The sequence below is a fragment of the Palaemon carinicauda genome, chromosome 12 (assembly GCF_036898095.1).
Source record: "Palaemon carinicauda isolate YSFRI2023 chromosome 12, ASM3689809v2, whole genome shotgun sequence".
Lineage (NCBI taxonomy): Eukaryota > Metazoa > Arthropoda > Malacostraca > Decapoda > Palaemonidae > Palaemon > Palaemon carinicauda.
This window is the reverse complement of record NC_090736.1, coordinates 16297785-16311500: the sequence shown is the minus strand read 5'-3', so window position 1 is coordinate 16311500 and position 13716 is coordinate 16297785. Positions and strand designations below refer to the sequence as shown.

Genomic DNA, 13716 nt, shown 5'->3' with positions numbered 1-13716 from the left:
AGGCATACGAGTCTTGCATCCTCTAACACACCTTCTTATTATAGAGTCAGCCATTTTGTAATCAGAAAAAAGTCCAGGTCAAAATCCAACAAAGTCTATCTAAACTGTAGTGAAAAGTCAAAAGAATATCCAAAAACAAGCAGCGAAAGCCATTAACAATAATCAGACAAAAGGTACTTCATCATATTGTAGAATAAAGTAATATCAGCGAAACGAATCTCCTAGGTGTTGACTTGATCAACGGCAGGGAATTTCTGAGGAATGTTGGGAATGGTTCCAGTTACCTATGAAAGATGGCGCTCATGTATGACCACCTACTGTCATGGCAGTGATTGCCGCGAAATTTGAATTTTCTGCCATGCGCGCGACGAAACGCGGGATTTAAGCTATACTGTATATATGTAACTACCAGGGAAGTTACATATTTAAAATTTGTTTTTTTATAAAACCATAACTTTCGTCTTCCTGCTAATGACTTGGTATATAATAGGTCAACAATGAATGAAAAATAACAAAGAAAATAATCTCAAAACCAGTTATGGAAGATTCTTTACTAGTCAGATACATATCTACTTGGGATATTTTTGACTTAGTGAAGTCAGACTTAGCAAGGTCTTACTTAAATTTTTCAGCATTGCTGAAATGGAAAATTGGGAAACCAGTAAGGAAAGGTGTGGGATTAGATATTCTGAAATATTTTCAAATAAATACTGCAAGATACTATACCAGAGTGTTACATTCTACACATTTACCTGAGGATGGTTGCATGCTTGTCGTAATTTGAGAAGAGGATGGAGAAGGTAGTTTAGCGTCCCTCTATCAAGGCTACTCAGCTTGGTTTGAGGATTGGGGAAGGATTTCAATTTTTGCTGTGCATCATAAGAGCATTCAGTATGTAGCCGCTGGTAGAAGTGCTCTTCAACGCGAGTGAAATTTAACCAGTGTACCTGAAATTTCCCTTAAAATTGAATGGAATTGCAATTCCCGTGGCATCGTACCTCAACAAATTAGTTAATCACTGTAATGCAAAAATAAGCTAGACTAAGAATAAATCTCAACAATTAATTTTAATCACAATGACATCCATCTGCTGTCTCAGAATATCTAGATCACAAAGAAAATATTTCATGTACAGTATCTAAATTTCAATCCATTTTGAATGACTAAATGAATACTTTAAAGGCGCAAAGAACAGACGTAATTCATTTACCTGTTTGCCAGAAACCTTTAAAACTGAAATATACTGTATTTTCATAATCTTAGAAATTAGTAATTTACTTTACCTCCTCGGACTGCTGAGGTATATCAATCTGATGAATAACATCCTTCTTAGAATTTCTCCACATGTACTGTGCTATTAAATTGTGCATGGGTTCCTTAACACCATAACAATAAGGATCAAATAGACAGCGTTGCCACCACTGTGGTACCCAGTATGGGTCTACACCCAGGAACATGAGCAATCCCTAAGAACAAGAAGAAAATTATAAACAAAACCTCCTTTACATGAAAGAAAACAAACACAATATAAAAACAGATTACTAAAATTTATTTGACAAAAGATCTATCAAAATCCAATTAATTGGTCGATAATAGTCCTACAACATTAGCCAACTCACTTTGGTCAAACAGTATTTTTAACCTTTATAGAATTATGAGGTGCTAAGCAATTTAAAAATACGTTCACATTTGTTTTCCTCATAGCAATTTACTTCATGGTGTCCCTAATATGATTTCATACATAACATTTACTAAAATACCAAGTGAAAATCAATTCAGTACTTTCTATCACCTATATAACACTTCACTGTACTGTACCTGCAAATCATTTATTGACTTTTGAATTGGGGTCCCCGTGACACACCACCTATTTGTTGCTGCAAGTCTGAGTGCCATTTCTGCAGTTTTATTAGTGGTGCACTCGACCATCTGTGCCTCGTCTAAGCACACACGCCACCATTCCACACAGGGAAGGGGCGATGGAGTAGCCATGAATCTTTTAGGATACCTGAACCTGCAATAGTACGAATAAAAAGAATAAGTCAACACTTGACATAATTGCCCATAAATGATCGTAACTACAGTACAATACAGTGGTCTAAGCCTCTTAATAACCAGTTAAAATAGTATGAACCTCTAATTGTAAACTTACTTTATAAATTTTTAAAATTACACTCTCTTGATGCTTCTTGTTCTGGTTTTTCTTAGTTGTTTTTCAAGAGGTTTTAATTCTTGGTAAACTAGAGCAGCAACAAATTTCTTTTATTAACATACAAAATTCTCTTGGAATTATACCAGCATTTGCTCTGTATTGCAGTTAAATACACAACTTATAAAAGGGACTCCCAAGTAAAAAAATGCAACACCGCTTTAAAAAAGAAAAAATTTTAAATCTAAAAAACTGAAAACAAATTCAGTAGATACCCACACTTTTTAAAGCTTGTAGCAAGCTACAAGTTTTCTTTTAAATCCATAGGACATTAAATATTTGGCTATATGGAAATTCTAGAAATACTTAGGAGGATATCAATTAAAACTAAGGGAAAATAGCTACTGTATGAGGAGGTAAAACTTTTGTTACCTCAGTTATCTCTGGATCATGGGGCCACTCTCCCCAAAATATAATATCTTGAGCTACTGCTGAATATGAATATCCCATTAGTGAATTTTAACATTCAATGTGATATGGATACAACTTTCATTCGAGTATACTGTGGACACGTGGACTCGTAAAACGAAGATAATAGAAAAAAAGATATTCAATAAGAAGTACCTGCCAAATGTTGATGATCTTGCCCATAGTGAGGGAGGAATATCGTAATACATTCAAGATAGTTGTAAAAGGATTCAACGTTAATGGGCTGGAAATTAACAAGACTTCAAAGACTGAGATGATTTGGACATATGAGAAATGAGAAAAGAAGAAATTTACTAAGGAAGTAACAGATATGAAGATTAGTATAGTGGGAACTCTGGAAGATTAGGAAGAAAATGTTTAAACAAGGACCTGAATTTGTAGGGTATTCAGAGAAATGGGGCATCATAGAGATAAATATTGAAGAGAATTTATTTTATGTATAACCCCATTCACACATTTGTTATGCTTCACACATGGGACTATGTCATCCTTATGTTACCTCAAAAAAAGGAGACATGAATGATCATGATTGAACTAATCTTCCTCGAAAGAAAACTTGGACAAATTCTTTAACTTTCTGGATTTTTTCCCATTAAAAATGTTGCAACTCTTGGAAATGCAAAATACTTCATAAGATTTAAATTTACCTTCTTCCTGCCTGACTATTGCTATGGGGTAAATCCACATAATTCAGTTCACGGCTCAGCGTCTCATACGTAGTGATGACAATATCAAAGTTTCCGAGATAACGAGGCTGCATGTACCCTTGAGTGGCAACTCCTTTGTAAACTAACATTCGAATGGCCTTGTGCTTCAGGTGCTTCAAAATTTCATCCTTCCACTGAAATACAAAAGCAATTATCAAGACAGTCTAATTTGTACTGTACCTACAGTAAAGGAAATGTTGAGCAACCTTTAAAATTACAGGATCCCTATAATGTGTCTGAGGGACACACTGACAATGAAACAAGTTCCCAGAAATTACACGATACAATATAGATACAGGTACAGTATCTATAAGAAAAGGGAATTACAGTTTGTTTTATCCACTTGCATATATAAATGATCTCTTTCCTCCAGTACTATCACTGCTTGATTTTATTCAGGAAAAAACAACCAGGATTAAGGAAACTCACCTGATAACTAATTGAAGATGGTGTGACAATCAATGTAGCTCCAGACACCACCGGAGTTTCTTGTGTCCAGCAATGAGGACAAATGTAATCTCCTCTATATGGATTGGACACATCAAACTGAACACATTTTGCATGTTGCCACAAACTACATTTTGTACACTGAATTCTAAATTTATCATCATTAATCTCTGCTTCTGAAGAGCCACAAATGCATTCAAAGAAACTTTTCTGAGCTACTTTTGTATCAAAGAAGCCTGTGATTCCTTTCCTACTTACTGCTGGAGCTGCACTATATTCGGCTATTGCATTTGAATATTGAATAGCTAATCTCTCCTTCAAAGTCATCATATAATACGGATCTTTCTTCCTCATTCTTATGAACTTGCAAAATTCCTTGTAAGATCCTTCTTTTTTATAATCTTTGTAATTTCCATTCCAACATTCTTGAACAATAACAGATTCAATAGTGGCCCAATCGGCATCATTTGCAATTTCCTCATCAATGTTATGTTTGGCTTTACTTGGAGTTACCTTGGCTTTTTTCTTCGTAGGTTTGTATGTTTCTTCCAATTCTTCCTCTTCTTCATCATCTAAATAATCCATATCACTATAGCCAATCACAGATTTAGCAGCCCTCCTCTTTGGACGGCTGGATTTGTTAGAGTCATCGTTACTTTCCACTGCAACACTCTTAGGGGGAATATAAACTTTAACATGGCCAGAAGAATTCCGTTTTCTCCTGCCCGAACGCTGGGGCGGAGAGCAAACACTTCTATCGGCATCCTCTTCTGAGCATTCGCTATCAGATCCATTTACATTACTTGAATTTACACTCTGAAATTCATCACCAGCAGATGTGCTAAATTCATCCTCATCACTCTTGTACTCCAAAGTGTATATGTCATCTTGATGATCACTCATATTTTTTTTCAGCTGTTTGGTTTCTTTCGAGTCATTTACTTCAGACTGTTCTGGCTCCTGATATTCTATCTTTGGAACATCTTTCCTTGGATGCATTAACATGCATGACAATACTTCTACAGTTTTTCCAAGGCCCATTTCATCTGCCAAAATTCCACCAGGTGAAGGCATTACAGCCAATGGTTTATCCTTGACAACTAATCCTGCAAATTTATTGAAATAAAAACGTACTCCATCTTTGCTAACAACTTCTTCATAAAGACTGTGAAGATTATCTTCAACTTTAACATCTTTATCAAGTTTCATAAATTTTTCCTGGTGCAACATCCACTTAACAGCAGCTTTCTGGTATGGCCTCAACATTGGAATAAGACTTGGATGCTGCACATCAACCGCACAGTATTCCTTGTCTTTATGAACACATTTAATTGCTGCATAGACCTCCTCATTGTCATGTTTCAAGGTCTTCTCTCCAGTAAAGGTCACCATAGGAACACTTGTGAAAAAAGAGACCACTTTCCCTACCTGTGGGGCACATGGACTTCCATCACTTGAAAACTTGAGTTCAGTGAGTCCCCCTTTTCTGAAAAGTACACTAAGTGTCATTTCCTGTTTATCTTCATCATGGTCCTTGAGAGAGAGTTTGAAATACTTCTGTGTTGACAGACCCTGCCAAAGGTCCATATCTAGAGTGCCCTCTATCATACAATGACGAAAACCAATTGGCTTTTTCTTCTTACCCTTAGAAGTAGAGGAGCCTGAGGCCCATTCAAAATAAACGGCACTTTTGTCTTCCTCAAGACTGACATATACCCAGAATTCACTACAAAGCATTTGTGAAAGTTCATCATTTGTTAATTTACTCTTAAGCTTCAGTGATAATTCTCCTAAATAACAAAATATATCATCAGTAGACCTTTGATTTGAACCCTTGGAGTCTTCATTATAAAATACTTTGCAATAAAAATGACAGTCTTTCAAAACTTTAGCAAAATCACCATAATTAATAGATTCCCTTGGTCTCCTAACTCTTTCTCTCCTTGGTTGAGGAATTTCCTGTATTTCATCATCTTCAAAAGCTACTCTTCTATTCCTTCTTTGCCGATCTCTCCGAGGTATTGGAATATACACAATATCGTCATCATCCTCATCATCATCATCATCGACATCACTAAACTCCTCATTATCTTCATCATTGTTACCTTGTCTACCAGGTAACCTACCCCAGTGGACTTCTCTTTGTCGAAGTGCTTGGTCTCCATACGGTGCGGGGACAAAATCTACGTCGTTATCATCATCCTCAATTAGCTCATCATTTATCAAAAGAGCTAAGTTATTCTCTGCATCGTGTTCCGGTTCTCTCCCGTGGACATTAACATCCTCCTGGTTGTTTCCTGCAGGTCCTGCCCCATCAAGAAGATTCCACTGAGCTCTTCTCTGCTGTTGCTCATTAAGCTGTTGTGGTTGTGGCTTATTCCTCACCATGGTGACCCTAAGGAGGAGATATTATGATAATAGTCTTTAAATTCTATAAAGTTTGTCAAAAAAAAAATATTCTTAGTGTAAAGCAAGACATAACCTATTAGAGCACCCTAACCTTGATGCTAATTTTTACATATATAAAGTTACATCTTTGCTTATTGGCGAAATCACGACTATCCACAAATAAATAGGTACAATTCCAGAGTGAAAATCATAATTTCATAAATAAAAAAATAGTAGGATGAATTCAATATCACTCAATTTGTAATTTTACCTGAACTAATATTATATCCAACCCTTCAGGATACTATATGTTAATTGAAAAAAGTTTACGAAACTTTCTTTTGAATTACTGATGCCGAATACAGTATGTATAATCTCTTATTCCTATCATCAGCTACATGCTTGGTTACTAGCAAACAAGCAATGGTTAAGAGTTGCAAGATGATCCAGTTGATGAAATTGTAAAAACGGATTTTGAGCAAAGTGAAAAATCTATTTTTGGGCGAGATAGCCATGTCGTCCTGATGGAAGTTCCTTTAGGGTAGCTTCCTTGGGTATATTTGACTACGGTGATATTCCCAGAGAATTTTACCGCAAGGTATCCAGAATTCTAACTCCTGGAGCGAATATCCCTAAATAAATCTAAATGGGATATCGCATAATATCAGAGGACGTATTCTTGACACGCCACATAGTTATCTTCACCCCGAACAAAGTTAACACTTTGAGGGGTCAAAGTGGCAAAAAAACGAAAAGCGAGAATAAAAGGAGAGCCGTTAATAAGGTACCTCTCCTATCATGTTTCGAGTGTGTACACAATGCCGCCAACGGCGCCATCTCTATTCCTTGTAGCGATACACGAGGTGCTACAGATACTGTAGTATAGGGAGGGGTCCTATAGCCCTTTTTCATTAAAAGGAAGGGCGGGTCCATCAGGACGACATGGCTATCTCACCCAAAAATAGATTTTTCGCTTCGTTCAAAATCCGTTTTTTTGGGCTCAGGCCATGTCGTCCTGATGGAAGTTTACCAGAGCATTACTGTATCTGTGGATTCTCAAATCGTGCCATGCCCTCAAGAAAGTATTTCCTGGTCTGCATAGACCTAGAGACCTATGATGTTACCGTCATACATCATATTTCATCTAATCATAAACCATGTAGTGCTTCCTGCCCCCTACAGGGAAGAGTCATACTAGACTCTGGAAAAGTCTCGAGGAGTACATATTACCTATGGATGACTAACAGACAAGCCCGTATAGTGGTCTCACCCTATACGTTATAAAGCAAAGTTTGTACAAGAACCACCCATGTCAGTATGAAATACCAACATGTCCCCCAATATGTCTATTCTTATCAGTGGATTGGACAAAGGTTTGTATCCGTTTAGGAACAATATTGCATATCCACCACCATCCCTTTAGGTTACATAATCTTTCCTTCCTGAGGAAAGAATAAACCAAAGAATGTTTGCATGTAGTAAGGAACAATCTTAATGACCATTCATGTTAAAATTATCCATAGTTTTAAGTGTAATGCTAAGTACATTTCTAATAAAAAGACGTGGGCGAATAAGACGCAAAGTTCACTAAGAACTAGTTTATTGACAATCAATAAAAATATAGGTCAATCGACATTTATAAGAATTATAAAATGTTGATGAACAAACAATTGAGCATAAATAAAACAGTAAGACAGAAATTATTGTTTCATCTGAAAAGGAAACATATATGCACCACTTTTGAAATCAAAATATCAATACTGTTGTTACAGTCTGTATTACTGTTCAATCACACTAGCGTAACAAACGCTTGGCACATGTGTCCGTATTATGCTTGGTTCACCTTTATCTATGGAACAGTTCATAAGGACACCTTAGTGGCCTATCACTTAGTCTGTAGAAACAGTCCGTGACTACACACCCACCCGTAAATTAATCATCCCAATTAACTTCTTTATTCCTCGCAGATTAAAACAGCAGGTCTAAGGACACTACCTGCTGCTACCACAGACCTCTTAAGTTCCTCCACTTGCTTCGCATAATGTCTAAAGAATACCCTGGATGACTTCCAGCTAGTGTATGAGCGAAGATGTTCAAAATCCATATTGTTGAAGAAATTTATGGAAGAGGCAACTTTTCTCGGATCATGACCTGCGGGTGTACTGTCTGGATGCGCTCTGTGAATAAAATAGGTGATTTTTGCCTTTAATTGCTTCAGAGATAAATTTGAGCCTGAGGTTTCTCCCCTAAATAGCTGTCCTCCCCTAAAGTCTGAAGTTCTACGAAGATAGACCTTTAGGCACTCCACTGGACATAGAGATGCATCTTCCTTTAGAGGGCAGATTCTCCAGGGACCCCACCTATTGGTGGGTAACTCGTTCTTGGCGAGAAATGTAGGATCCGGAAAAAGGTTCAGCTCTCCCCCATCTAAGAACTGAACATGACCTTCCTCTCTCGAGAGGGCTACTATTTCGCTAATTCTGTACCCTGAAGCGAGTGCAAACAGAAATATAACTTTTTGGGTCAAATCCTTTATAGCACACTCCTCATTATTCATCATTGATGCGAAATGAAGAACTTTATCCACAGACCATGAAATGGGTTTCAGAGGTGCTGATGGTCTGAGCCTAGCACAGGCCTTCGGAATTTTGTTAAAAATATCATTAGAGAGGTCGACATGGATGGCATATAGAATAGGCCTTGTCAAGGCAGACTTACACGTCGATATTGTGTTGGCTGCTAAACCTTGTTAATGAAGGTGGATGAAGAACGATAAACAAAAATCTGTCGAGATCTTTTGTGGTTTCTTCGCCTTGACAAATGGCACCCACTTCTTCCATGATGACTCATATTGTCTTCTTGTAGATTTGGACTTATATTCTTCTAAGAAGTCTATACTGTCTCTTGATATCCCGAATCTTTTTCTCACCGCTAGGGAGAGAAAATCATGACATGTAGGTTCCGGATTTTCTGTGATAAAGCGAAGACAGTCGACTTCTGTACTGAGTCAAAACTGGATCCGGTAGCAGCACAAACTTCAGTCGTAGTTCTAATGCCAGAGGGAACCAAACGCTGTTCGGCCACTTGTGAGCCACTATTGCCGCTTTCCCCTTAAAGGATCTCAGTTTGTCGAGGACCTTCAATAGAAGGTTGGGCGGAGGGAACAGGTAAATCCTGGACCATCTGTTCCAGTCGAGGGACATAGCGTCCACTGCTTCCGCTAGAGGGTCCTCGTACGGGGACACATAACGATGTAACTTCTTGTTGTCGTTCGTCGCAAAGAGGTCTATCTGCAGTTCCGGGACTTGACTCGAGATGAAAGAGAACGATCTTGCGTCTAGGGACCATTCTGACTCTATCGGTGTGAACCTGGATAGAGCGTCTGCCGTCACGTTGCGGAACCCTTGAAGGTGAACTGCTGACAAGTGCCATCTCTTCTTTTCCGCTAGCCGGATAATGGCCAACATCACTTGGTTGATTTGAGGTGATCTCGACCATTGTCGATTCAGGCATCTCACTATCACCTCGCTGTCTAGGACCAATCTTAAGTGGGCCGAGTGGCGAGGAGATACTTTCTTCAGTGTAAGAAGTACTGCCATGGCTTCCAGAAAGTTGATATGAAACTTCTTGAACAGGTTGGACCAAGCTCCTTGGACTTTCTTCCGGTGAGAATGACCTCCCCATCCCTCCTTTGAAGCATCTGTATGAATCATAATGGAGGGGGGAGGTGGCTGAAGAAGTACCAATTTCTTCAGTTGCTTGGCTTTGGACCACGGCTTGAGAAGCGTTCGCAGACGAGTCGGTAGTGGTCTCATCAGATCTCTTAGCACAGGACCTGTTACTGAGGCAAACTGTAGAGAGCACAGCACTCTCTCTGTTCGCGTCTTGATATCCGTTTGGATTCTAGAAGTCTCTTGACAGATCCTGCTATTCCTTTCCTCTTCTTCACAGGAATGGAAAGTTAGTGTGACTGTAAGTTCCAGTGGATTCCCAACCACTGAAACTTTTGAGATGGAGAAAGTCAAGACTTTTTGATGTTGATCTTGAATCCTAGATGTTCCAGGAACTGGATCACCTTCTTGGAGGCTTGCAAGCATTCTGTCCTGGATGCTGCCCACACCAGCCAGTCGTCCAGGTAGGCTACTAAATTACTTGGATTCCCTTTAGGCATAATTGATGGACAGCTGCGTTCGCAAGCTTCGTGAAAATCCTTGGGGCTATGTTTAGCCCGAATGGCAGGGTTCTGAAGGCATAAAGTCGTCTTTGTAGCTTGAACCCTAGGTAGGAGGAGAGATGACGATTTATTGGAACGTGCCAATAAGCGTCTGACAAGTCTATTGAGACGATGTATACCCGTTTGGGCAGTAGGGTCCTTATGTGTTGAAGTGTCAGCATCCTGAACTTGTAGTTCACTATGAACTTGTTGAGTGGCGACAAGTCCAGAATGACTCTGAGTTTTTCTGAACCTTTCTTTGGAACACAAAGCAGCCTTCCTTGGAACTTGATGGACTTTACCCTTCGGATTACTCTTTTCTACAAGAGTTCTCTAACATATTCTTCCAGAACGGGGGTCGAGTGTTGGAAGAATTGTGAGAATGGAGGTGGAGTGCTGAACCAGCTCCAACCCAGTCCATTCTTGATTAGGCTGTGGGCCTAGGGATTGAAGGTCCAGCAATCCCGAAATAGATGAAGTCTCCCTCCTACCAGAAGCATCTCACTTCTGTTGTTGTGGACCTGAGGCCTTGCCTCCTTAACCGCGTCCTCCCCTGAATCCCCTTCCTCTTGAGGGGCCTCTTGAGGGGCCTCTAGAGGAACCTCTGGCTGCTCCTCTAGCTCTTGGACTAAAGGTCATTGTCTGCCTTTCGAACGCTGGGTTAAAAGCAGACGACTGACTCGTCACTGCTTGAGGTATCAACTGGTATGTGGTTGGAGGTTGTGCCACCAGCTGAGGCACCGCAGTCACTGGAAGTTGTTGCTGCTGCTGTCTGTAAGGCTTAGCTGGCCGAGAGGATAGCCTAGGCTTCTTTGTCTTCCTCTTAGGTTGGGGACCCTCATCCGGGGAAGACTTTCTCTTCATTGCAGCTTCCTTCTCATCATTCTTCTTCTACATCTGTTGAATCATTTCAACGATGGAAGAAAGAGTCCTTCCCAGATCATCTGGGATAGCAGATGATGTTGAGAGAATAGGTTCCGGGGCTGGAACCGAGGTAATCGACAACTCGCCGATTTCTTTCTCCTAAGTATCAGGAGCCTGGGTCAGCTCCTCTTCCTGACCTTCTGCCAGAAGGTCCGTTTCGGTGTACTCGGACACCTCAGACATCCTATCGTCCAGTTGGATGTCTTGTAGGGCGTCCGAGACTTCAGAATCAACCGGAATCTGAATAGTCGGGATCTCCGCGTGAGGCTGAGGAATTACTGCATCCGCAGATGCCTTAGGAAAAAGGTAGGCCCTCATCTTCTCGCTTGGAAGGTAGGGGCCTCAAGTATGCTTCTGAAAACCCCCCACCCAGGTTCGTAACTTTTCCCATGCTGCGTCCCTTGACTCCGCCAACTTAGGGGTGTCAAATGCCTCGGTAATCAGGTTAGAACAGATGGTACATACCTGAGGGTCCCAATACAGGAGATCACCTTTGGAGACTGCGCATGCTGCATGCCTCTTACACAACTCATGTCCACAGAAGTTCTTGCTGCGGACGTTGCAAAACATGCTCCCGCACTTCGGATGGTCCTCCTGTAAGAGAAGAAATTCCATGAGTATCAAGTGAAGACATATCACTGGATAACTTATTAATAATATATATATATAGCTTATAACTGTTAAGCTAGAAAGGAAAGAAGGAAAGACACATACTTGTATTTCCTGCCCAGCCAATTGCTGTAACCTTCCAGATATTAAAACTTAAGGTTAAGTCTCATTTTAGAATAACCTTCATTATATTTTCCAGAGGAATTTAGGTGTAGCTCGCACCATGGTAAGAGTTTTAATATACTGGATAATTAATAAAGAAAGAGCTCACTTTCTCTATCCTGTACGGTCTCAACAAAAGGCTGCACAAGGCAACACCAAGTATGTTGGAAAAACTTTGGTGTTACAATATATTCTATACTACAGTTTTCTCCATGCAGTATGTACTATACTGTAAAAATACTGGCTACTGTATATAATATAATGTCTGCCGGCCGGCAAGTACCTTAGTCTAGTTCAAAGGTATACTACCTTCAGACTACTGGGCGGCAGATCACTGGTTCAGTATGTGCGTATGCCGGTCGGCAACTGAAAACAGCACCCGGCTGCCGGCCACTAATCGTGGCGGCCGGCAGATCTTATGGTGTGCTGCCGTTGCCGGCCGGCAATGGTAGGTGATACCTATGCCGGCCAGCAGTAAAACAGAACCAGAGAACTTCCACCCGCCCGGCTGCCGGCCGCTAAGCCGGCAGCCGGGCTAGGGGTACAATACACTAACAAGAGAAACCGCATGGATGTAAGGATATAAGGCGGCACTGCCTTATAGCCTTCCATCCAGAAAGAGTGAACATAAGGAAGGGGAGAATGTAATATTCAGGCTTCCTTCTATCCATCGCCTGCCGGGCTCTACCGACAGGCATGGATGGTAGACCAAGGGAGGTCTGGGGAACACTCTATAGAAGTTAGACCTCTGCCGGCCGGCAACAACGGCAGAGGACTGAGCCAGTCCCACATCCTAACCTACTCTAGGTACAGATGTAGAACGACAGACAAGAGTTTTAATAGCTAGGCTATTACTAAGGATAGGGGGGAAATGGAAAAAGGGTCCTGAAAACCTTGTTCTAGTATGAGATTAACCCCAGTGGCTAAGAAAGCTCATCCTAGCCTAGAGTTTATCTATAGGGAGAAAGGTCAGCAATACTTGCTACCTTCCTCAATACCAAAACAAAGTTTGATGTTGCTATTCACTAGGAAATGGAGAATCTTATCCTCCAATCCAAGAACAACAACACTGGACTAGTCTGCTAGATCACTAGAAGAAGGAATCATCTCGTACAGAAACCTTCAGATGTGGTCTAGGGAGGCTAAGCCTCCTATGTCTGTACCTAACCTAGCAAAGGGATCTCATTCTCTAAGCCAGGAAGATACAGACCCCAGACTAATTACTCTGATGTTCTGCCCAAACCTGAAACCAGTCACTCTGGTCACAGGATTAGGGCAGAAACCTCCTAGTATAGTTATACCTGAATACTATCCAGTTAAAACCACTAGGATTAAGCCTAAGGCTTAACTCAGAGGGAAAAGGGATTGAACTTAGTCTCCAGGGGAGAAAAGAACAACCGGGGAAGTGTGCAAAAGTATACTAAAGCCCCATAGGCTACTAGCCTAGGCGCGGTGAGAATCGATTACCTAAATCACCGAAACTCTCGTATACAATCTTGGAAGAAAAATATTCAACAATATCTTATATGTATAAACATGCCTATAGCTTCAATAAATTTAAAACTCTCTGAAAACCATATATCATGCATATAAGCATAAGGGCCAAACGCCTAGGCTACGAAGCCTAG

At 40.4% G+C, this 13716-nt stretch overlaps 1 protein-coding gene across 1 annotated transcript in view; it reads right to left on the bottom strand.

The window, feature by feature from the left end:
- Nucleotides 1–13716, bottom strand: part of LOC137651236 (E3 ubiquitin-protein ligase SHPRH) — a 57355-nt gene that overhangs the window by 37201 nt on the left and 6438 nt on the right. The window contains exons 2-6 of the mRNA XM_068384460.1: nt 3775–6187; nt 3286–3479; nt 1819–2014; nt 1284–1466; nt 753–947 (exon numbers count right to left, since the gene is read on the bottom strand). Of these exons, the coding sequence (XP_068240561.1) occupies nt 753–947; nt 1284–1466; nt 1819–2014; nt 3286–3479; nt 3775–6180 (3174 nt within the window). The 5' untranslated portion in view covers nt 6181–6187. The remainder of the gene's footprint in view (nt 1–752; nt 948–1283; nt 1467–1818; nt 2015–3285; nt 3480–3774; nt 6188–13716) is intronic.